General features: G+C 42.2%; 1 protein-coding gene across 2 annotated transcripts in view; it reads right to left on the bottom strand.

The window, feature by feature from the left end:
- Positions 1-25,317, bottom strand: part of NTN4 (netrin 4) — a 121,586-nt gene extending 96,269 nt beyond the window's left edge. For both annotated transcript variants that reach the window (XM_080809925.1, XM_080809926.1), the window contains exons 1-2: positions 24,709-25,317; positions 21,375-21,904 (exon numbers count right to left, since the gene is read on the bottom strand). In XM_080809925.1, the coding sequence (XP_080666051.1) occupies positions 21,375-21,904; positions 24,709-24,763 (585 nt within the window). In that variant the 5' untranslated portion in view covers positions 24,764-25,317. The remainder of the gene's footprint in view (positions 1-21,374; positions 21,905-24,708) is intronic.
- Between the last annotated feature and the right edge of the window lie 283 nt (positions 25,318-25,600).

Genomic DNA, 25,600 nt, shown 5'->3' with positions numbered 1-25,600 from the left:
ACTGATTTTTCTTCTAGTTAGGAGTGATATTTTCATGCCTCTTAGTTTTTGATTGAACATTAGACATTGTGGATTTTATGCTGCTGGCTGGTGAATTTTGATGCATTTCTCTAAGAAGGATTAGACTTTGTTCTGACACACAGTTAAATTTACCTGGGGTCAGTTTAATATTGTTTTAAATTTTTGTTAGGGTGAATCTAGTCTAGCTTTTATTCTAGGGCTAATTTAATCCTACTACTAAGGGCATCTGAGGACTCTGCACAGCACCTGTGAATTAAGAGGAGTTCCCCCTTTGGATGGTAGGAACACGAACTCTTCCCTGCCTTGTTGGAATACTAGAAATTGTTTAGGTAGCTATTACTTTCTGGGGGTTCTTTCCCCACTCTCATAGAGTTTTAGCTCACACATATGCACCTCAGTATTCTGCCAATGATTTGAGAAGATATTTGTACAGCTTTCTGGATTTCTCTTTATGATGCACCCTCTGCTCCAGTATTCTGCCCCACAAATCCTAGCTGCTTTGGCCTTTTTCAGGACTGATCTCTTAACCTCCTCAACTCTGTGAGACCACTGGACTGTGGTTCCCCTTCCTGGGCCGTGGCTTGGAGATGCCCCATTAGTAAGCTGGACAATTATAGGCCTTGCCGTGTTTTTTCTCCCTCTCTCAGAAATCAGTCTTATGCTGCCTGATGTCCAATGTCTGAAACAATTGTATCAGATGGTTTTTTTTTTTTTTCTGGTCTAGTGTTTTTAACGTGGGAAGGTAACTGACAATAGCAGTTACTCCTTTCTGAGCAGAAGCAGAAATTTCATTTCAAACTAATAACTTCTAAGATGTTGCAACTTCTTAAGTGTCAGAAATGAGAGAAAAGGAAAAACTTTTCTGATTTTAAGGAGATCAGTCTGAATACTTAAATATAATCACTCTTTCTTTCTTATTCCTTCTCTACCCATATCCCCTTCCTTCCTAAAGGGAAAGGAGTCTACTTGAGATTTTTCACTTGAGCAAATGAAACTTGCAAATGCAATTGCTTTTGATATAATTTGTTGCATTTGTAGGTATACTTAGTATTTAAGTAACAAAACCTATAGTGTTGCAGATACCCTTTTTTCATCCAAAGTAGATGAAATTACAACAGCTCTGGGTGGCTGTTTCACTTACTGAATTAAAAGTTCCAAGGATTTCACTTTTTCCATGCTATCATTCAACATGATCAGAACAAAGCTATTTACACTCTTCTATGCTTCAGTCACTTAATTGTGATATCAGGGTAATTTAATGCATAATGCGAAGTTATACATGTAGTAAAAGTGAATTTTCCTACAGCAGGACAACAGAGATAGTCCTTTAAATGAAGTGCACTAAGAGTCATCCTTGGATCTCCAGTTTACTTATAAAATCCAGTCACATTACAAAAAAGATAAATTGTTAATATCCAATTGTTGTTAATATCCAGAAATTCTCTGGATCTGCCTAACTATATCTACATTTCTGTAAACACATAGTTCCTTCCTTTTTACCCCTTCTTTAAAAGTAAGACAACTCTTACACCTTAACAAGACCAAATGTGAATGAAATTACCCTTTGGGGCAAAAGATTTCAGCCATTTTTTTTTTCACATTAAAGGCCTTAAAATGTTTTTATCCCCTTCTGTCTATTCCCTCGATTAATCTTCCTTATTAAAATGCATGTATGCATTAAAAATAAATGCCTTGTTAAAAATATTATAATAATGTTAAAAATAAAAACTTTTCCTAGCTGGGTGCCATAGAAAACCACAGTTGGCAAATAATTTGACTTTAAAATTAGCTTACTTGTTGAACATGTGTGTGCCTATTGGGGGATTTCCATAATGCAGACCTACACTAGAATGTGCTTTCAACTTTTTATTCTAGACAACCAAAATGTCCTGATTAAGGTTTAAAAAAATATCAAACTTTAAACACTGTTACCCTGGTGGGGAGATCCTGGCTACCAAACAAATAGACTTCAAAGGGACCTCCCAACTTTCTATAAACCACAGACAAATGTTTGCTATTACTATAGTACTTGGATAGCCTAGGGCCACTTTGTCCTTCACTTGTCGGAGACCTTGAAGATAGGATTAATCACTACCATGAAAAGGGTTTCCAGTAGAGATGAATCTCATATACCTTTTCCCATTAAGTTCTAGTTTTATGCGTAAAGATTAGTTGCAAGAGTTAAATTACAGAAGAGACCTGAAAGCTGGATGAGAGGACAGACTTGCAGCAATAAAGACCAGTAACAGGCTTAAAAAGAAAAAAAACAAAAAACAAAAAACAAAAACAAAAACAAAAAAAAACCCAAAACAAAAAGAAACAAATAACCCCCCCAAAAACAAACAGTCAAACAAAAAAACATATATTATTTTCTCTACTTTGACTGATATATAGTGAATTACAATCAGTTCAACCAAAGGGCTGGTGACCTAATTTATATAATTCATAAAATAGAAAACAACAGATTTTTAAAAATTAGTCTATGTTTCCTTTGGCTCCAGATAGAGGTTATTTAGAGAAGAGCTAGAAATACAGAATTTTTCAGAATGCTGAAACCATTGGTTTACAGAGCAAAGAGCTTACTGTAGAAATTCTGGCTGTTTTCTAAGGAAAAATAGGCCAACAAATTCAATCTCATTTCAGTTTTTGAGAATTTCTTTCTTATTCGTTAGAGAAGAAAAAGGCATTTCCAAGCTGATAGATTGCAAGCTTGCTAATATAAATTCTAATTGTGTCTCATCATCAGTGGCATTTTTGTTTCTAAAATTCCAAGTCTCTGTTCCATTAAAATCACTTATTTATTAATTCACCCATTACTTAACCGAGGAAACACTGTGTCAGGCATTGTGCTAGGTACTCTGGATACAGAACTGAATAAGAAAACCAAGAATGTATAGGATGTCAGTTGTTCCCTAATTCTCAAAAACTGAGCTCTGTCAGAAGTCATGCTAGAAGATACCTCAAGATATTTTTAGAAATCAGAAGAGAACATAAGGCCATTTAACCCAAATTTCTCAATGCAGGACATTTCCTCTAGAAGAGTGGATAACCCATCCATTCTCTGCTAGATCCCACTCCCTCATGGGGCAGCATGTTTCATTTTTTTAACGGTTCTAGTTATTTAAAAGTTCCTCTGTGTTAAGCTAGGATCTGTCCTCTGTAACTTCTAGTATTGGTCTTGCACCTATACAAAAATAAGTATGTTTTATCTTCAATAGAGAAGTCCTTCAAATATTTAAGGCCAGCCATCAACTTAACTTTTATTCTCCAGGTAAAATATTTGCAGTGTCTCATATCACACAGTTTCTAAACTATAGCTGAGTAGCAAATGACCTCAGTTTTATTTATATATGTAAGCTACTGATGACAATATTTTCCAGACATTTTCCTTCTGTAAGATGTCAAACAAACCCTTAATTAATTTCTGAGCATTCCTTTTTCTAATTTTATTTTACTTAATCCAAATGCATTTCAAAGTTTTTTTCTGTAACCTAAGCACATTCAGATTTTTAAAAATTTATAAAACTTACATACAGCAGTTTGGGAAGAAATGGGATTGACAAGTGGAGACAGTGGTGTGAGAGGAAATAAATGAATTCTCTATGAGAATATCATTCATGTAAGCTCTTGGGCACCCATCTCCAATCATGGTAAAACGGGGAGGCAAGATTCAGGTCCAATGTCATTGTTTTGGGAGGTGGGGAAGGGGAAGAAAGAATCACTTTAAAATCTCAGTCGAATGCCATGTTTCCATAGCATCTGTTGTTATATTATTTAATTCATGAAAATATAATATTTCTGGTTACACGCCATCTAAAGTGACAGGTAAAGTTGAGGTTACAAAGGGGCCGAGGGGAGGCTAAAGATTCAGTAGCTCCTAACAGAGGAGAATCCATTCTCCTCATCATCAGAGAGAGGAAGAGAGGGAGAAGCAATTGAAATGATGCAGGTGACTGGCTGGAAACTGACCAGGGGATTAAAATGGTCTTTGAGGACAACAGTACCAGGGGCCAGCTCCATAGGTAATATATTCTCCCAATTACACTCACATTACCCTCTAGACCATCTAGAAGTAGCTAAATGCTTTATCAAGTGGACTTTTTAAAAAGGAGAATTAAAAAGGAGCAGAAATAATTTATCACTGAACTCTTGACCATGAATTTCCATGTGCACCTGGGGCATATTTTATAAAGTTCTAGGAAAACAGGTGTGTGTGAGTTCTACTTACAGCACTGCAAACTGATAATCTTTTAAACATAGTTCCTTGAGCAGGACCTCAAGAGAGATTTTTTTTCAAGCATATTATTTTAAGATCATTAACAACAAATCTGCCATGTAAAATCACAGAGTATATGTTCTTAACAAAAGAATGAAGGCAATTCCAAATAGGGACTCCAGACAAGAGCCGGGAACCTAACTGCTTGTTCACTCTGAGTTTGCTACGGAGCAGCCTCTTACCAGGATTACTTGGAAATTCCTCCGTGAGTCTGAAATACCAACAAGGTGTAGGTGGATACATTTTTTTCAGTTTTGATAAGAAATTTTACTTTACACTCATACTTGTGTCTTACTGTAACATTGCCATCTAAAAATATCTTTAAAAACTTAGTTACTTATCTTGTACTTGACATAATACAGTTTAAAAAGAATCTGTAGAGTCACAGTAGATTTGTAGGACTAAATATGGAATGGAGAGACATGAAGTGCCCTTTGTACATCTGATTTGTTCATTTTTCTCTAAATCTAATTCCTTCCAGTCTCTTTTTTGCCTATGAATATGACTCGGCTACTGCTTTAATAACAAGTATATAATTCTTTTTTTTTAAATTAACATATAATGAATTATTTCCCCCACGGGTACAGGTCTGTGAATCATCAGGCTTACACATTTCACAGCACTCACCATAGCACATACCCTCCCCAATGTCCATTACCCAGCCACCCTATCACTAACCCCCCCACCCCTCAGCAACCCTCAGTTTGTTTTGTGAATCTTTTATGGTTTGTCTCCCTCCTGATCCCATCTTGTTTCATGTTTTCCTTCACTAACCCCACAACCTCCCACCCTGCCTCTCAAATTCCTCATATCATGGAGATCATATGATAATTTTCTTTCTCTGATTGACTTACTTTGCTCGGCATAACACCCTCTAGTTCTATCCACATCATTGCAAATGGCAAGGTTTCTTTTTTGATGGCTGCATAGTATTCCATTGTATATATATGTATGTGTGTGTGTGTGTGTGTGTGTGTGTGATCTGTTGATGGACATCTAGGCTCTTTCCATAGTTTGGCTATTGTGGACATTACTGCTATAAACATTCAGGTGCACGTGCCCATTTTGATCACTACGTTTGTATCTTTAGGGTAAATACCCAGTAGTGCAATTGCTGGGTCACAGGGTAGCTCTATTTTCAACTTTTTGAGGGACTTCCATGCTGTTTTCCAGAGTGGGTGCACCAGCTTGCATTCCCAACAGTGTAGGAGGGTTCCCCTTTCTCCGCATCCTCGCCAGCATCTGTCATTTCCTGACTTGTTAATTTTAGCCATTCTGACTGGTGTGAGGTGGTATACAAGTATATAATTCTTTATATTTGCTTTATCTACTATTAAATGACTAAGGCTGATGTTCTCTGTCCGTCCAAAAGCATTAAACCAAAATACAGACCTTTGGTGCTCTTGGAAACATTGACAGCTGACCAGTGTTAATATGAGAAGTGTGAGTTAGGGACTCACAAATGGTTTGTGCTCTAAATTTTTTTTTTGTAAGTCATAGCCTAGGCTTTAGAATGCATTTTGTCTATTTTTGCTTACTACTCTATCCCCAGAGCTTGGTATAGTGCTATATACATAGTAGGAAGCCATATATTTGGCTGAATGACTAGATAAACTGGCCCCAAAGTTCATTCGCTAATAATGTAATTGAATTACATGACTATGAATAATTAGTATTAAAATAGTACTTAGCCATTTATAAAACACATTTATATATGGCCTGTCTTACTCTTTCTCACTTTGATTCAATTTACAAATGAAGAATCTGGAGCCCCTAACTGAGAGAGAGAGGCTACTGAGAGGTTTGAGTGTAAGATAAGGAAGCTTGAACTAAAGTGGTGACAGTGCCGGTGAGAGCTAATTTAGAGACGGAACCACCAGAGCCTGGTAAGGGACCAAACGTGGGACTCCAACTCCTGTACATGTGCTGCCCCATTTCATCTGTTGATATTATGAACTACACATAAAATGTCATCTCTAAGTACAAAATAGAGACTCAGGGAATAGCGACTCATTTCTTTTTCCCCTGCCTCCCTTTACTTTCTTTCTTTTTTTTTATTATTTATTTGACAGAAAGATCACAGGCAGGCAGAGAGATAGGAGGAAGCAGGCTCCCCGCTGAGCAGAGAGCCCGATGTGGGGCTCGATCCCAGGACCCTGAGATCATGACCTGAGCTGAAGGCAGAGGCTTAACCCACTGAGCCACCCAGGTGCCCCTGCCTCCCTTTTCTTTAACAGTTAAGTGACTTCCTTTTGCTCAGTGGTTAAGAAGAAGGACCACTCACTTTGCAAAAAAATAAGATCTCCCCCAAAAAGTTTACATCAAAACTGAGGACTGATGCCTAGCTAGCCAGAACAACGCTGTGACTAGCTAAGCAGTGCTCACCCCAGGACCTGTGCTATTGGTGTAGTTTGGAGATAAGGATTTTCGTAGTCATTTACTATTCAATGGAATAATCTGTGTGTTCAGAGGTAGGTGGGACACTAGAGTCCTGAAACAGACCTTCGAATCTATACACGATCACTCAGCCTTTCCTGACACATTTCATGGGATGAGAAACTCTCTGTCTTTTGGATACATCCAGTTTTTAAGAAAGTCTTTCTTTGGTTATATTCTTGCCTTCTGAAAGCATCAGAGTCCATTTAATCCCTCTTCAAACATCTGAAGAATGCTAGCAATTCCTGAACATCCATAAATCCTCTCTCATAAGCAAAATATCCTAAGTTAATTGTTCATTATATAATGAGATTTCTAATTGCTCTCACCAGTTCTGCTTGGCTTTCTCTAAATAGGAATATCTTGACCTGAACATAATATTCTAGCTATGCTTTGATAGGAGAACACAACAGAAGGACTAGTCTCTCCTTTGTTCGAAACATTACTCTATTAACGTAGCCTAAGGTAGCATTAGCTTTTATGGCAATCGTGATATATTGTTGACTCACAGTGAGATTACAATCAGCTGAAACCCTGAGGCCTTTTTCACACGAATGGCTGATAAGTCACACCTCTCTGGTGATAGTACAGTTGATTTTTGAAAAGAGGAATTGACATTTATCACTATTAAGTTTAATCTCATAAATTTTGCCCAAGAATTTTTCATACGGCTCCCTGAGGTGTTTTTTGTGAACAGTTCCAATTAGGCTATCCCTACCCAGAAGAGCTATCGATTGGTCTCCACCACCTACCAGACTGAGTCCAAAACATGGACACACTAGACCATTTATAGTCCGACCCGATCCCCCAGGGCCAGCCTCATGTTTCTCATATCCCTCACTCTTCCTCACTCCCCACCATACTTTGGCTCCAACCATTCTGAAAGTTGACTTTCCTTATACAGGTGTACTTTTCCATGGAATTCCCTTCCCCACCTTTCAATTATTATTCATCCTTTAAAAGACAGCAGTTCAGAAGTCTCAGTTGGGGGTGCCTGGGTGGCTCAGTCTGTTAAGTCTCTGCCCTTGGCTCAGGTCATGATCTCAGGGTCCTGTGATGGGTCCCGCACTGGGCTCCCTGCTCAGTGGGGAGGCTGCTTCTCCCTCACCCTCTATCCCTCCCTGCTGCTTGCTTGCTTTCTCTCTCCTGCTCTCTCTCAAATAAATAAATAAAATCTTATTCTGAAAAGATTATTTACTTATTTGAGAGACAGCAAGAGAGAGTACAAGTGGGTGGCAGGGGTGTTTGGGAGAGGGAGAATCAGGCTCCCTGCCAAGCAAGAAGCCAATGCAATGTGGGTAGATCTCAGGACCCCAGGATCATCACCTGAGCCAGCGGCAGACGCCCAACCAACTGAGCCACCCAGGTGCACCAAATAAATAAAATATTTAAAAAAGAAGTCTCAATTGGACAATAAACTCCATGAAGCAGGAATATACTACTATGAATTTCAGGCAACTGAAAAGAGACACGGCTTCCAAATCTTACTTTTTCTTGAGAATTTTTGTCTGTTTTGTCAAAGGAAATGATATTTAAACTTCTTTCTTCAAAGCTAGTTTCTCCTCCCAACTCTGGAAAGCAGGTTAATGGAAACAGCAATTCTTTGGGAGAGGAAGTAACAAGCGTTTGTTTTTCTAAGTGAACCAAGTAGCTACCCAAGTTTGTCCAGAGGCAGTGCCATGAGGTGACTGTTCCCTAGAATCACGAAACAAACACCCCTGCACCCAGCTTAGCATTCTGAGAAGAAACCCAGCCGGAAAAGCTGCAGAAGCGTAATCAGGAGGCCCTCTGTGCGATCATTCTCAATGATACTGACGAAAAATTAAACAAAATCCCCCAATTAACCTTCCATGCATCCTTCACTGGCTTTTGAGGGGTGGTGATAGATTTATACCTTTCCATCCATGCCAGGCCTTCAGAGGTTAGGAATAGAGCCTGCGGTTTGGGTTTGCAAAGACACAGAACCGATGACGTTGTCCTTGCTGAGAAACTGTACTGATCAACTGCCTGGGATCTGTCATCCTAAATGGTAACTTAGGGGACATGCAGCAAGTCTTCCCCCAGACTTTTCAGTGTATCTGCACACCAGAGACCCTGCATACAAGTGCCTCAAGCCACAAAAAGCAGTAAGTGGTTATCATTGATAATATTAAAAACGATAACATCTTGGAGTTCATTTACTTAAAAAATATCCATTTACTATGTCAGGCAGCATGTTAGATGCTAAGATAGTACATCTCAAAGCGCGGCCTGAACTGCTTGAAGGGGCTCACAGAACAAGGTGATAAATGGTACGACAGAGGTGAGCCTGCGCTATGGGTGTACCCGTGTGACACACGTGTGTGGTGCACATAACCCAGGATCTTCGGAAGACGGGAAGTGTAAGCAGCCCTCGGGGATGAATAATCTAGCCATCAACCCACCCACCCAAAAAATATTTGACTGACACCTCAGCTAAGTGAATGAGAGGTAGGACTTAGGGAAGGGAGCAGAAGAGAAGAGCATCAGGACAAGGAAACACGTGTGTCAGTAGGTACAGCTGGAACAGGGCAGATGAGGCAGTGATAAGAGATGAGGCCAGGGCATTCGGAAAGATCCTGGCATGCCACAGTAAGGAATGTGGACTATGTGGTGGGGAACTGGGGAGTAAGCAGAGAAGTGATATTTTGGATTTTAAAGAAGCCCCTTGAGTGTGGCATAGAGAACAGATCAGAGAGCAAGCATGACCGAACAATGAGAACATTCAGAAGAATTCTGCAATGAGTATAGGTGACAAATCATGGTGGTTTGCACCAGAACGGTTGTGTATGATGGAGGGAAGCAAGCCTACTCAAAACAGACCCCAGGGCAGAACTGGATAGGACCTGGTAAACGACTGCCACTGGCTGAGGGAGAGAAAGGAATTGAGAATGAATCTCAGCTTTTGCCTTGATGGGCTGTTCTGGGTTAGCCTGTGATGCCATTCACACAAGTTTTTTTTTTTTTTTTTTTTAAGATTTTATTTATTTATTTGTCAGAGAGAGAGAGAGAGAGTGAGCACAGGCAGACAGAGCGGCAGAGGGAGAAGCAGGCTCCCTGCGGAGCAAGGAGCCCGATGTGGGACTCGATCCCAGGACGCTGGGATCATGACCTGAGCCGAAGGCAGCCGCTTAACCAACTGAGCCACCCAGGCGTCCCATTCACACAAGTTTTTATTTTCTCAGTGAGGTAGGAGGCAAGTTCTTTAGCTGAAAGCAAGAGGAAGTAGGGTGGTGGTGAGGAGGGGTCTGAGGGAGACGAGAGAAGCTCTTGAAGACTCACTACAGGAATGAAAGAGGGCTGAAGAAAAAAGGATTTCCAGGGAAGTCTGAGGGCCAGATTAGACTGGAAAACATAGATTCATAGCAGTGTCTCTCAGCACAATTGTGTGTTAAATTTTTCCCAGCAGAGTTCAGCTGTCTAGGTGAAGGAGCAAGAAGGTGAACAGTAGAATAAGAATGTGATGGGAACACAAGGGGGACATAGAGTTGAGAGAAGCGACTGAAAATTCCAGAGAGAAAATCATGGGGGCAGGCTCAGTGTCATGTTCATTTTCACAGACAGGTTCATATTTTGAGCCAGAGAAGAGATAAAAGAAGTGGTCTGATGTGAAAGAACTAGATGCTTTGAGGAAAGAAATGAAAATTTCAAAGAAAAATGGCCAGAAATAACACATTGGAGTTGATAGCACACATGGGGAGGAAAGGAATTGGGGAGAGGGAGCTGACAGTTACCTTGTGATTTTGGGGGTTTTTTTGTTGTTGTTTTTGCAAACTATACCTCCTCACTACAGTCCACCCAAAGGAACCCCAGTGGGCTTACATTCTCCTGCACTTTGATAATCATCATGGAGGAAGCTACTGTTACACAGGGGTGAGTGTTGCCCCCCTTTAGGTGTGTCAGTGTAGGAAGCAACAAAGATGAGGGTTCTTGGGGAGTGCCTGGTTCTTCTAATAGATCATTGGTTTGAAATGTCCTCCATGGACCTTTGCTTTCATATGGAGATAGGGACAGAGGTCACATGAGAGAAATATAGCATCGATTACAAGAGAAATTAATGGAAAGCCTCAAAGACATCTGAAGGCTCAGGTTGGCTAGAATAAAGGGAAACCATAGTCCTTAATGGAGATTAAACAGTATAAGAGAGTGACTACATTTTCTCCAATCTAATTTTAAATGTAGAAGCCCTTTTCAGTGGCAGCCAAAAGATACAGTGTTAGCACAAATGAACATGATGTCATGTAGAAAGCATGGGAATATTTTGCACAATTATTTTATTGTTTTAGGCACTGTAATTATAAGTGTAAAGTAACATCAGCAAACACAGCTGATGCCTGAAAAGGCTTCTGTTCCTCTATCATTTGCAGGAAGGTTAGGAAGAGAAGAGAAACATGATGTAGAAAGAAGGTTGGTGTTTTGTTTTTGTTTGTTCCTTAACAAGACAAACGATCCAGGAAAAGAGTTCATTTGCTCCTTAGAGATACAGAAAGATCTCTATGCAAAATGCTTGGCATGTTCTACCATGATCTCCAAATGTTGGCTTTCTGTTCCCCTCCTTGGCAAAATAATTAAACATCAATATAGTGAGCATTAATTAAAATATTAATAACACATTTTAAAAATTGTGACAGTGTACTTAAATGGGATTAACCATATAGTTCCTGTGCCTTAGGTCGCTGCCTGTCATCGCATTCTGCAAATCAAATTTCACAACACACTAAGCAGGAAAAAATGTGTACAATGCTACATTTTAGTTTCCGATACTGTGATGGCCCAGGGACACTCAAAAATATTTTTTTATAATCATTCTAAAAAAGTGCTCCTGCAGCTGCAATTTTGAGTCAGAAGAGGGTAAAGAGTGGGAAAGGTCAAGATGAAATGGAATACGCAGCCCTTAAAATCTGAAGGTCACTAAAATCAACTTCTCCCTTCAGTACTCTTCCCTTTCCGTTTTCCATCCTCATTCCGAATCCAGTCAGCACTTTCTCTTTTCCCTATGCGTTCTGGTCTTTTGGTGACCTAGAGTTGCAGCTCCTATGCCTTCCTTCACACTTGTCATTTTAGAATTCACGCTGGCCGTCCTGACTGTGGAAAGGCAATGTTATCCGATGCATGCTGTTTCTTAATTAAACAACCATTGGGCCCCCACACTGGCAAGACTGGTTTTCATATAAGCCTTGGGGTTTGCAAGAGTGTTTTTTGTTTGTTTGTTTTATTTTTTAGTAATGGCAGCATTACTGGACGGAGTTTGATCCTCCCCAGACTCAAGTTCTTGGACTTTCCTCTTTTCCATCCACATCCACTCCCTGATAATCTCATCCAGTTTCAGGGTTTTCAATATCACCTCTACACGGATGACTCCCAAATTTATCTATGTAATACTGACCTCTCCTCTGAACTCTAAACTCACAGATCCAGCTGCCTACTAGGTATCTCCACTCGTATGTCTCATAGGCAACTCATACTTAGCGTGTCTAGTAATGAGTTCCTGGCATTCCTCTCCAAATCTGCTTCCCTAGAGTCTTCTCCACCTGAGTGAATGGCCATTCCATTCTTTCAGGTGATCAGACTAAAAGCATCCTTACTTCTCTCTTTGTCTCACTCCATCCCACCTGTCAGCAGATGCTGTTGGATCTTTCCACAGAATCCATCTCGAACTCAACTACCTTTCACCATTTCCATTGTTCTCCTTTGTCCGTGCACTGTCAGATCTAGCCAGAATTATCACAGTAGCATTCTAGCGAGTCTCCCAGCTTACCTCTTTGTTTTTTTCTTAATATATAAGCCAAAGTGATCCTATGAAAAATAAATTGATCATTTCTTCCCTCTGCTTAAAGCCTCCAATGACTTCCAATCTCCTTCAGGGTAAAATGATCTTATAATAACAACTTATAATACTTTATAGTCCAAATTGGGACTACCTGGAGAATGAAAGGGGATTCTAGAAATAATTAACAGGCTTTACCTGATCTAAGTGTAAATTTGGGCTGTCCTGACACCTACTCTGAGGCACCACCCTCTAAATATCTCTCTGACCTCTGACCTCACGTACTATGCCATACCTCCATCCCTCTGTTTCATCACCAGCCTCCTCAATGTCCTGGTGGCATCAGGCACACTTCCTTGGGGACTTTGCTCTTTCCTTATATGTCCACTGCTCACTTCTGCTTTCCTTCAAGTCCTTATCCAAAAGTCCCAGTAAGTTCTTGCCCTGGGAGTTCTATCTAAACACTAAAAATCTCCTCCCCACTTTCTAGCCCCTTCCCCTGTTTTATTTTTTCCCTTACACTTACCACTGTCTAACATTGAATATATTTTATCTTGTTTAGCATCTTACATTTAGAATGTAAACTCAGGGGTAGGAATTTTTTTTTTAAAATATTTTATTTATTTATTTGACAGACAGAGATCACAAGCAGGCAGAGAGGCAGGCAGAGAGAGAGGAGGAAGCAGGCTCCCTGCTGAGCAGAGAGCCCGATGTGGGGCTCGATCCCAGGACCCTGAGATCATGACCTGAGCCGAAAGCAGAGGCTTTAACCCACTGAGCCACCCAGGCGCCCAGGGGTAGGAATTTTTTTATTTTTTGCTCTTTATCTCCAACTCCTAAAATAGTGGTTGGCATATAGGAGATGCTTTATAAATAATTATAGAAAGAATAAATGAATCATGACTACTTTGAAAAGCTTAGCACTTAGTAGTAGACGTGTAATATCCAACATAATAAACATTCATATGATTTAATATGATTCAATTCAATAAATGTATTTTGGGGGCACCTGGGTGGCTCAGTGGGTTAAAGCCTCTGCCTTCAGCTCAGGTCATGATCCCAGCGTCCTGGGATCGAGCCCCGCATTGGGCTCTCTGCTCGGCAGGGAGCCTGCTTCCTCCCTTCTCTCTCTGCCTGCCTCTCTGCCTACTTGTGATCTGTCTGTCAAATAAATAAATAAAAAATCTTAAAAAAAAAATAAATGTATTTTGGACAGTTATGTCTTGCAGAGACGTGTGCCCGGTACAGAGGCTGGGGGGGCTAGGAGCCACAGGGCACACACAAGGGTAGATGCAACAGAGTTCCTCAAGAAGTGAACACTATAGGAGTAGAAGAGGTGAGGGACATGATATGGATATGATATGGTTATGTGAGTGACAGAGTACATGGGGGTGCAGAGGAGGGAGAGGGTTGTATTTACTGCGTTTTCAGACACTTCTGATTACTGATCAGAAGCAGTAACTTCTGTATTCTCTGTCATGATTCATTTTCCTCATCTTCCTGAGCCCTCAATCCCTATCACCGCCATTCTGGTTTCTAGGGTTCTCCAGGCCGTGGTAGGAAGCGCCTCTTCTATGCCCAGATATACCTGACCTCCAGGTGCCTGCTCCTGGTCTGCTCTTCAATGTCTGGCCTTAATTTTTCAATGTGAATCACTCATTGCTAACTCAGCATTTTATAATCTGATTTCTCAAAGTTTCCATAATATTTTAACAAAATATTGGCAAAGTTAAACCATCTAATTGAACAAAGGCAAAGCAAACAGATGCTAACAGACTTTTTTTTTTTTAAATAGCTAGAAAGGAGGTATTTTTGGAGGAAGAGTCTGTTCTTTGAAATCAATAAATCGAAGTTTATTGATTAAATCTGGGTTGGTTCTAATTTTTATGTAGCTTCTTTAAGTAATTTTAATTAACAACTACCTTGTGGATTTTTTTTTAAAGTAAAGGCATTTTTTTTTTTCCCCTGAAGAACACTGTTACAAATTTCTGGCCTCACCCCTACAGGAAAGGAGTATCCCAGGGTGTGGCTAATCGAAACACTCTAAACAAATATATACAACATTTTATTTTCAAGGAAGTTCAACAAAATTATACCTAGGAATATGCTTCAAAGTAAAACATTAATACACTGGATGAATAACTTGGTAAGAAAAATGACTTAAAGCAGCTACTAGCTAGTTCACTTTTTAAAAAAAATTTTAGTTATAATAAAACCTAATCATGTAAATAATTTAAAGGCAAGCTAATAATCCCTGCTCTGGCGTGGGTTGGCTCATTTCTTATTTGAGTCTGACCAAGTTACTCTGACTCACTAAGTCTCAGTTTCTTTTTCTGTAGAATGGGTTACTACTGGACCTAATTACCAGGGTTCTTGCACTAATAAGGGGTATGGTGCACTCTACAGAATGTCTGCCACATGGGTAGCTGCCCCCATGACTCACAGCGTTGCTACTGCAAAAATGGGCACAAGCAGGTTTCAGTGATTAAGAAAACACAAGTAGCTAACCAAAGAGGAGTGTTTAGAAAGTATTCCAACTCATGTATTACGTTATCTTTTCAGCTAAAAGTCTAAATATTGCTTAGCATATTGTAAATGTAAATACCTGCAAAAACCTGATTAACTAATTAATCATTTTCTGCACACTTGTGCCAGTGACTTTACCACAAGGTATTGAAATGTAATCTTTTCTGTGCCAAAGAGACATCCTTCAAAGAGACAAATGATTACTCAGATTTTGAAAGGCATGTTATTTGCACAACATATCTGGGAATTAATCATACACTATCTCATATTATTTAATAAATCAGCCACCCTAAGGATCATGTTTAAGTTCTTACCCAGTAGATTGTAAGGACAGTGAAAGAAAGGAATGTATATCTTTTTTGTATCTTTCACACCACCTGACTGAGACAAAGGAATTTCAAACTATTATAGTGGAAATAGCACTGGGCTACAAGTTAGGAAACACGGATTTCAGCTGAATAATTACACACAAGTCATTTAACTCCCTTTAGGCTTCAGATTACTCATCAGTCATGTGTTTTTCCATTGATGACATGTAGGTTCCTTTTCAAATGCTCTCATTCTAAGAAACACTTGCAAGAGGGATTTTTCACAATGTTTGTCATTATAATACACTTCATTTTTCCATATCTACAGGTTGAAAGACACGGGACCCTTAATTACAGATTTTGTTCACTCAGGATAACTTGCCAGGAACTCAGAATTCTTGACTATTCCATCAAACACGAATCTTTCGATCTGTTTAGAAACAGCAAGTCCTCCTTGCTAGCACTCCCCATCCTCCACCTTGTTTTCTTCTTTCTTTCTTTTTATTCTTATTTATATCTTTTAATTTAATTTAATTTGGTCCTTATCACACTCTGACATACTGTATACTTTACGTAAGTACTGGTTTTCTGTTCTTCCTCCAACCCTCTCCCCCAGCACCTAAGCTTCACGGGAATGGGGACTTTTATCGTTTTGATTCGCCACCATATCCCCAGCACCTGGAATGGCATCAGACACCTAACAGCCCCAAAATTATTTGATGAACAAATGAATGAATAAACGTAATTTAAGGTCCTTCATTAACTGCCTTTGCCCCACCACAGCTTATCTCATATTTTTACCAGTTCAATTTCTCCATGTTAACCAGGGTTTCTGAATCTTATCCCCCTCCCCGAGGTTTATATTCATTTTCCCCCTCTGTGTCATCTAAGGATATGCTCTTCCTTGTCATCTCTCTCATCTGTTCATGCTCACTTATTCAGCTACAGATTTACTGAATGCCTACTGTGATCCCAGCAATGTGCTTACATGCTGGGAATACAGAGGCGAATAAGGCCGGCACAATCCTTCCCTGGTGCTTCATTTGAGACCAGCCTTCTTCTGTTCTTGGCTTCTCTGTGCTGCTGCTTCCCTTTGAATGTTTTATATTCATAGTGCCCTGGAGGAAAAAAAAAAGTCTGTGTGGTTTGGTTGGTTGCTATCCAATTTTGAATAGAGCTTTTCTAGCAGTAAGTTATAGAGCAAGGGGCAGCAATGCTCGCTTTTGAGATGATGACTCCATCACCCTAGAGCTGCCGTGGGGTCACTGGAACATTGCTGTCTCCTGAACAGTGACGACTGAAACTCCCTTTGTATGAAGCCTCACTGAGCAAAGCCTAAAATGATTTGCTGCAGCTCCTCACTTCCCTCTGTCTTCTGTACCCAGAGGGGGTCTGACAGTGCTTCTCTGAATCCCCCCAAAAGCTGACCTAATCTCTCATCTTAGCTTCAAAGTTATTATTACCCACTGCTCCAGCTAAGTAGAAGATGAAGCCCCCAACAGGCACAGAGCTTTGATGTCAAACCATGACAAGCACCAGGCCTCTCTGTGCCTTTTAAAAAATTATTGAGGTATATGTGAAAATTGAGAAGTATATATATTTACGGAGTATGATTTGATGATTTGATGTACACATGCATTGTGAAATAATCACCATGTTCAAGTTAATTAACATACCCATTACCTCAGTTACCACTTTTTTGTATATGTATGGTGAGAATCTTGATATGCCCTCTTAGTAAATTACAAACACACAAGGAAGTATTGGTAAGTATAGTCACATTGCTGTACATGAGAATTTATTCATTATAAATTCACTAGAATTTACTCATCATCTCCAGAATATATTTGTCTTGCATAACTGAAACTTTGTACCCCTTGAACAACATCTCTCCCATCTGTCCTTTTACCAGGATTTGGGGAGCATTAATACCTCCATCCCAGCATTTTCCAACTTGTGATCTGGGGATCTCTGGGGTTCTGAAAGCTAGTAATTGGAGTTCTGCAAAGAGAGGGTTCCATTGGGTAAGTAAGTTTGGGAATGTCACATCATATATTTCCCACTTGGGAACACAGGTCACATAATGAGAACATTTATGTATTTACAGGTGTTAATTTTGCTAGATCCACTCAGTGTTTCCCAACCTAGTTTGGTCATGGAACCTTTTATTCCCAGAACACCACTGATACTCAGAGGACACTCCTGCTCAGGAGAAAGCTGTTTGGCACCACCTTTTTCACCTTCATGTCACATCCAAATGAGTAACAAATGGTTGTGACAGAGTGAGCAAGAAGAGAGATATGCAGACATCTCTCGGCAAGCAGTTCTTTGGGGGCCAATAATGATAACAGAACATAGTTTTGTGGAACAAACACTAGACTTACAGTTACAAGACCCATGATTTAGTCCTACTTCTCCCATATAACTAACTAATGCAATGTTGTTGGGTAAATCGCTTCACCTCTGAGCCTTGGTTTCATGTCCTGCAAAGAAGACACATTGTAGGAGAACCATTCATTGTAAATGCTGACCAGTTTAGGAAATTGTTGTATAGCAGATTTAACCTTGATTTAACTTGATTTAAAAAGTATTCTTCTGGGAGGCTTTTGAGGACTGTATTGTTTTTAAAAAAGATTTTATATATTTATTTGAGAGAGAGCGTGTGTGCGAGTGGGGAAGACAGGGAGAAGCAGGCTCCCGACGAGCAGGGAGCCCGATGCAGGACCCTGGGATCATGACCTGAGTTGAAGGCAGATACTTAACTGATTGAGCCACCCAGGCACCCCACCGGGGCCCATATTTTTGAAAGTCCTCTTTCAGATGTCTGGTGCCTTCGACTCTGAAGATGGAGGTATCTGATTTCTTAGACATGAAGCTGCAGATCTCTCTAAGGCCCTAAAAGCCCAAAGAAGTATTTTGGAATGAATAATGGAAACAAATTAAGTCTGGGATATATTTATGTTAGCCTGAGTAGTAGGATAATACCTAGAGAAGTCCTAAGAAGTCTTATATTGAATGGAGAAAGATAGAGTCTATAATAGTATAAGTAAGCAACAAATGAAATTTGAGATGACTTATTTGACCCTAGGGTAATTGGCTTATTTTTCTGATCAGTCACTTTCCAAAGATGGAGACTGGGGAAAGAGAGTTGTACTGCAAAATTAATCTGTGGTTCAGCACTAACTTATATTTCACAGCAACACAGGAGACATAGGTAGTAAACACCTCCAGGGAGGTGTCCTCTGAACCTTATGTTTGAGGAAGACTCTCTTCTACTTTCCAACTCAGGAGGGAAAGGTTCACTCCCAAACCTGTGCTCTGAAGGGAAGAAATTCTATGATGGTTTACTGTATGCTTGCAAAAATACTCGGGAGGGAACCAGATGGCTCTTGATTTTTTTTCTTGCCATTGAATTTTAAGTCTACTGAAACAAACTGGATATAAAAGGTAACTAAAAAGCAAAATATCTAACACAAATTTTGGTCTCTCTGTGCTTGAAATTTGATATAATAAGCACTGATGACAATAAGTAGTTGGGCTTTAAAGAAGATAAGATTTTGCTTCCACTCTGAGTTAAATAAATGTTACTTTAGTTATCTCTAAGTAATTGCAGGGCCATTGTAATACATTCAATGTGATATTTGCTAAGCAAGCATGCCTGCCATCTGGTTACTGAAAGACTGTATTTTTGCTACTTCATAGATACACATGGCCCAGTAGCACTGAGATGTAGGGAACCGATATGAGCGTGTGGATCAATTCCAAAGCAATTTGAGAGTTCAAGCCATTCCCTTGTTTGCAACACAAAGTGTTCTCCACATAAGAAAACAATGAGTCCAACTTATCCGTCTCTTTCCTGTCCTGGTATCTTTAAAAATGTCCATCATGACAGGGTGCACATGGGTTTACAATATGAAGCCAACTTTATTATTTATTTAAGATTTATTTATTTATTTGAGAGAGAGAGAGAAAGAGAGAGAGAGCATGAGCAAGAGGGGCAGAAGGGGAGAGAAGAGAATCCCAGGCATACCCCACGCAGGGCTCCATCTCACGACCCTCAGCTCACGACCTGAGCCAAAACCAAGTCGGATTTTTAACTGACTAAGCCACCCAGGTGCCAACTTTAAAGACCAAGAAGAAGAAGTAGGAAAAGTCATCTGTTGACTGTTTGTGCCACTCCCACTTGGTTCCCATGCCAGCGGCACTGGGCCCAGTCCACAGACAGCACACAGAAGAAGGAGCTGGATAACATGGCTAAAGTCTGTATGTGACTTTGGTAGCAGGGGGAAGAAGTTCCCAACCAGCTTCTTCATTACGCTGCTTGCAAGCACCCCTCTCCCCAAACCAAAGGCAGAATTAGTGGCACTGACTACAGTGCCTAATACATAGCAGGGGCTCCTAAGTGTTTACTAAGTACAATCACCTGGGAAGCCAGAGAACAGTAATACAAAGGACGGCTAGGACTACTAGAAGAGAGCTTATCTTAGTCTTTGTAGCTATTGTACTATAGACATTGGACATATGCCTCACACATAGTCCAGGCTCTCTCAGCCTTGCTACTATTAACACAGGAGGCTAAGAATTCTTTGTTGGGAGTGGGAGTGGGAGTGGTATGACCATCTTGTAGGAGCTTTAGCAGTCCCCGGTCTCCACCCATGAGATGCCCGCAGCATCCCTCTCCCAGCAAAAATGTCTTCAGCCATTGCTAAATGTCCCCTGGGAGGGTCCAGGGGGTGGCAAAATCACCCCTACTTGAGAACCACTTATTTAGTCTGTGGGTTCATGACATGTGCCAGAATTAGATTCTCTCTTCTCTTTTTTTCAGAATCAACATTTTTTAAACATGATTTTATTTTATTTCTTTTGTTTTTTAAGGAAGCTTTACATCCAACATGGGGCTTGAACAAATGACTCTGAATGAGTTCTGCCGACTAAGCCAGCCAGGCACCTGTCTGAATCCATATTTCTTTTTTTTTTTTTTAATTTATTTATTTGTTAGAGAGAGCGATCGAGCACAGGCAGACAGAGTGGTAGGCAGAGGCAGATGGAGAAGCAGGCTCCCCACCGAGCAAGGAGCCCCATGTGGGACTCGATCCCAGGATGCCGGGATCATGACCTGAGCCGAAGGCAGCCGCTCAACCAACGGAGCCACCCAGGCATCCCTGAATCCATATTTCTTGATCTACATGATGGTATTTTACATTCTTAATCTGATTTCACTTAACTTAGTTTTCTCTAAATGTTTTCATAATGCTAAACAGGGGTTAGGGAGATTTTCTAGGTATATCCACATAAGTTAAAAAGACCTGTTTTCCCACTAGGGAAGGGGAAATATGAAACAAGGAGAAAACATTCCATACAGAAATTGGACTAGTAGCTAAGGAGGCTGTTTTGCAAAATGAGGTTGAGATGGTTTTGGGCCCAGGGTAGATAGAAGTCCCTAAACTGAAACTGTGAGTCCAAAAAGAACTTTTGTATCTTAAAAGACACTACCCTCATTTGTTTGCTATGCATTCTTGTAATCTTAACAATAAAACTCCACTGTTATACAAAAGTATCCTTCTGACAAACAGATTTTTTTTCTCCCTTGGCCTTAGTTTTATTTACTTCCTATTTATGTTAACAGTTTCAGGAAGATACCAGCATGCATGGACTCCAGGAACTGGCTGTCTCAGTAACTCCTGTTCCTTTGGAATTACAGTAAGTAGTCTCACTAACTGAAGAAATCATTAGCCCTTAAAACCTCAAAGATAGAGTGATGATGCCATGTATCTACTCTTCCTAAAATTAAGAAAATTAAAACCTTAGAATTCCCAGCCAAACCCAGCCAGTGGACAACCTGCTTGAAAAGGACTACACATCCATATCTAAGGGTGAGAAATAATTTATGACAAATAAAGCTCATGAAAAATTCTAATTTCATTCATGTTGCTACAAGTACACCTTCATGCTTTAAAAAAAATGTGGGCTGGTAACATTTTTCTACCTTACTTACAGCGTAGAGTTAAACGTGTGCTCTTACCTCTCCTCCAGTGCACGGAAAAGGATTGGAGTATCTCGAAGTGCAAATAGCTCCCTTCTTGACGACATCATCTTCCAGCCCAAATGTAGCTGAGCAGTTCGTGGCAAAGTACTTGTAAGGCTTCCATGTCTTCCCAAAGTCCTGGGACCGGTCCAGCACCATGGCTGCTGGCCTGGGGGACTTGAACACCATAATTAGATGAGTGAAGTAGAATTCAGCTTCTAGGTCTAACTGGATCTTTTCCCTGTGCACATCCTCAGCAGACTGCCACCACGTGCGGGGAAACCTGAACGATGAGTCTGCCATGGCGGCTGGCAGGTGAGCCAGGTGAGGCTGGGCAGCATTGCATTTGTCACATTTGGGCTGCCGACAAGTCAGATCAGCGTTCTCGCTGTAGGAGCAGTACAGTTCAGTGGCATTCTGGCCACAGGTGGTGTCGGCCCGGAGTTTTCTCCCTAAAGCCAAGTTCCCCATCCGAGGGTTGCAGGCTTTTTCACAGCGGGAACTCACTCCGGCTACTCCACTCAGTCCTAGGAAAGGGAAAGCATATGTTATTCAAGACAAACCCATCTGGAAACCTCTTCTGTCTTCAACGGTCAAGTTATCCCCAAAGAGCTTAAGACTTTCACTAAAGAGGAAATTCTATCAAATTGGAGCACAGAATACTGTCCTGTGTTTCCAGTGCATTTGTCTATATGTGTGTGAGCCTGCATGTGTGTGTGCGTGCATTTCATGGTCAGATATATGATTCACACAAAGAGGGGAAAATCACACAGATAAAGGGTGAGAGGAAGGAAAAGGGAAACACTGGGGGAAAGATATTGGCCTGAACTTTTTAAATACTTTGCTTTCTAAACATTCCCTATATTTGAAATACGTGTTTGTTTTGAAGTATGACTTAAATAATCCCTAAAAACAATAATGTTTTTAAGATCACCAAATTTAGTCTTTCAGATATAATTTGAGTCCTTAGCATTATCTAACATGCTTATTAGGATGCATTAAGGAGGAAATGTTTTATTCTATTATATTTTTAATCCAAAAATGTGACAGGACAAATTCCCTAGGAAAAGCAATATGAGATATTTATCAATATACAGTGGGATCTCACTTAGGGAGGCAAAATGAGAGACCGCTGGTGCTCAGATACATATCTATTTTTGATATTGAGTAAATATAACTAAGGAAAAAATCTCTAAACTGCCAAATGGCAGAAGAGCTTATTTGACATGCTCTCTGCCTCTTGAGGGCTTCTACCTATGACAGATTATATAGTAGTTGCCTGTTTGCTTAACAGGAGAATGTTTACAGTCTGGCAGCCACTAACAGCACCTTTAAACATTATCTGTGAACTAAAACACCTTCTTAAAGAAACATGTGCTTCCACCCAAACAAAGGTCCAACAGACTTTAATGTTTCAAAATGACTTAAAATGATAAACATTATCCTCTTATTAACATCTTGACTACGTATTTTAATCCTTTAATTTGGGTTTGTCATGTTAATTATGAATACCTTAAGCAAAATCATCTATTTTAGAAGTTAAAACAGAGAAGGAAAGAAGGAAAAGGAAGTCAAACCCCAAATTCCGGCTAATTGAACGTTTCTGCTTCTTAAGAGAGAGCACCTCTGAACTGTTATCACTGGGCTGTTGGAGAAGCCAAATGACAGCTTAGACTAAAACAGAGACATTTCACACACTGACTGACAATCACCAGCCCCACATAGGCTCTGCAACCAAAAGAAAGGGCTTCTTTAGGCACGGTTTTTTAAATGTCATATTCAAAGTGCATTATGCCCAGACTGTTTGCCACTGTTCTGATTAGCGGCAGCAACAGTTGCTTGTGGCCAGGATCACCCAAACACACAGTGTGCTATGACTCACCTGCAAAGCATTTCAGGGAAAATCATATACTGCCCGTACAAGTATTTTTGACTTGAAACACTTGCCTTGTGATATTTATTTACAACCTCTTGATTGCTTGCATGTTTTTGCCATAATATGGTTTGAAAAGGGAAAGATTTAATAAAATTCACTTTGTGGTTGGGGGACCATGCATAAATGCAGGCAGGGGTGCATCCCTAAGAAGAATTAAAGTAAAATCTTAGACCTCTAATGGCTCCTTGGGGGAAAGTACTGGATCGTTTTAAATGCCTTCAAAGTAGTAAGTACAGAAAGGACTGGAGCCAGATAAATAATTGGTGGGCAAAATACTTGGAGCTCCGCAAAGAAGTGACTCCGCAAAGAAGTATAGCAAGGATGCTCCTGAATCTGGCTGATTTGGGGTGAAGATTCTAAAACTTTGCTTTACTGTTTGCCAGCGTCTCTGGGGGGCAGAGTGGAAGAAGGGAAGGTATAGGGCGCCAATGTTCTCTGTCCACCAGTCGGACCCTCCAGCCCACACTCCCCTTTCTAGAGCAAAGGAGAAACGTTTGAGAGATTGGATGCGTGAAGAGTCAGTCCCTCACTTTCTTTCCCCCTCACACAGTGAGCTGCACTTACCCCTGACTAAAAACCAGGTGACCTCAAGGGGGAGGGAGAGGAACAGAAGGGGGGTTCCCGAATTTAGAGACGGCGCGCTGGGAACGGGCGGCCAAGGACAGCCTAGGAAAGCCGGGGTGGGAGCAGGAGGGAGAGAGCCTCTGACGACACCTTTGCCGGCCGTCCAGTTACCGAGACAGAGAGCAGACCCGCCCCCGACCTCCCACGGAGCCTCAGCCAGGGTACCAATTCCCTAGGGGCGGCCAGCCAGCTCGTGCAACCCAGAGTGATCACCTCCTATCGTCCCAGCCCGGGGTCTCACTGCGTTCCAGCCACTGCCGTAGAGAAAGGGCACACACCCCACCCAGGTGTCCCTACCTGGTTCCCTAGTGCCCAGCATGAGGTGGGGGACTGCGGCGATCTCTCTCCACGAGAGAGCAGCCGCGGCCCACGCGCGCCCAGGGTCGCTGGGCCATCCCTCCCCATCATTCCTCAGGCCATGAAGTGCCGGGGGATGGCGAGCTTGGTCCTTTGTTCCCTCACAAAGTGGAAAAGCAGTTTTTCACAAGCTCAAACCGAGAAAGAAACCAAGGTCGTGGTATCTCCGGCAGGGCGCACCCAGGATATTGGGTTATCTGAGGGCATGTGTATCGCAGTCGGAAAAAAAAAAAATCAATAGTATTTTAAACTGCAGAGACCCGGGGGAAAGAGGCGGAACATGGCCACTCATTTCATCCTCCGGAGCTGAGCTTAGCGCTCCCAGCCCGCACTCCCGTGCATCCCCGAGTCCCGAGGTAGGGAACAGAAAGAGCAAGGGAAAGGGGGTGGGGGCCCAGCAGCGTCACCACCCACCTGCGGCCACCGCGGAGCAGCCCCAGAGCAGCAGCAGCCGCGCGCAGCTCCCCATGGCCGGGAGGAGCCGGGAGGACCCGGGCCGGGCGGGTGCGGGAGGGAGCCGAGCCCTCTCGGTTGTGGGATGAAGCGCCAACAGTCCTCGGGAAGAACTGGGGCTCTTTATTTCTTCCCCCTCCTGGGGCGCCAAGCTCGCTCAGTGGGCGCCGGCTGCTGGGAGCCGCGGGCCGGGGCCGCGCCGGGCGGTGGGGTGACCCTCGCGCACCGGCCTGGAGGGGCCCGGGCACCTCAGGGGCGACGGGAGCCCCCGGACCATAGCCGGCCTGGCCGCGCAGCCCCTGCGGAGCGGTCCCGCGGGCTTCTCCGCCGCTAGCCCGGGGCTCAGCGCCCGCAGCGGCCGCTGAACTTTGCGAGACCTTTCACTTCCCGGCCGCCGCTGCCGCCACTGCCTCCCGGGCGTCCTCCTCCGCTTTTACCACCTCCTCTCGCGGCCGCGTCTCGGTCCCGTCCTTCTCCATGGGCAGTTCCATGGGATGCATTTTTATTGCACCGACACCGCGGCGCTCCGGTGCCAGCCCTCCTCCCCTTGCACCTCCACCCCTTCCTCCTGCCCGCCCCCAGCGCTCGCTTGACAGCCGGGGCGGTGCAGCCTGCGCTGCCGGGTCGCCGCCGCTGCTGCCGCCGCGCCCCGGGAGGGGTCTCCCGGCCCCTCGGGCCGCCCTCGAAGCCTCGCTACCACCAGCTAGTTCCGCCCGCCTTAGCTCCCGCGGGTACGGGTCACCTCGGCCCCCAGCTTCCCTCGTGCTCCTCCCGGCGCTTGCCCTGCATCTCCCTGCGTGACCCCCCTGGTGCCCTCCAGCACCCACAGGCCTCTTCTGGGAAGCAGTCTCCC

The sequence above is a fragment of the Martes martes genome, assembly GCF_963455335.1.
Source record: "Martes martes genome assembly, chromosome: 8".
Lineage (NCBI taxonomy): Eukaryota > Metazoa > Chordata > Mammalia > Carnivora > Mustelidae > Martes > Martes martes.
Note: the sequence above shows the minus strand (reverse complement) of the source record. Positions and strands in the feature narration are given on the sequence as shown.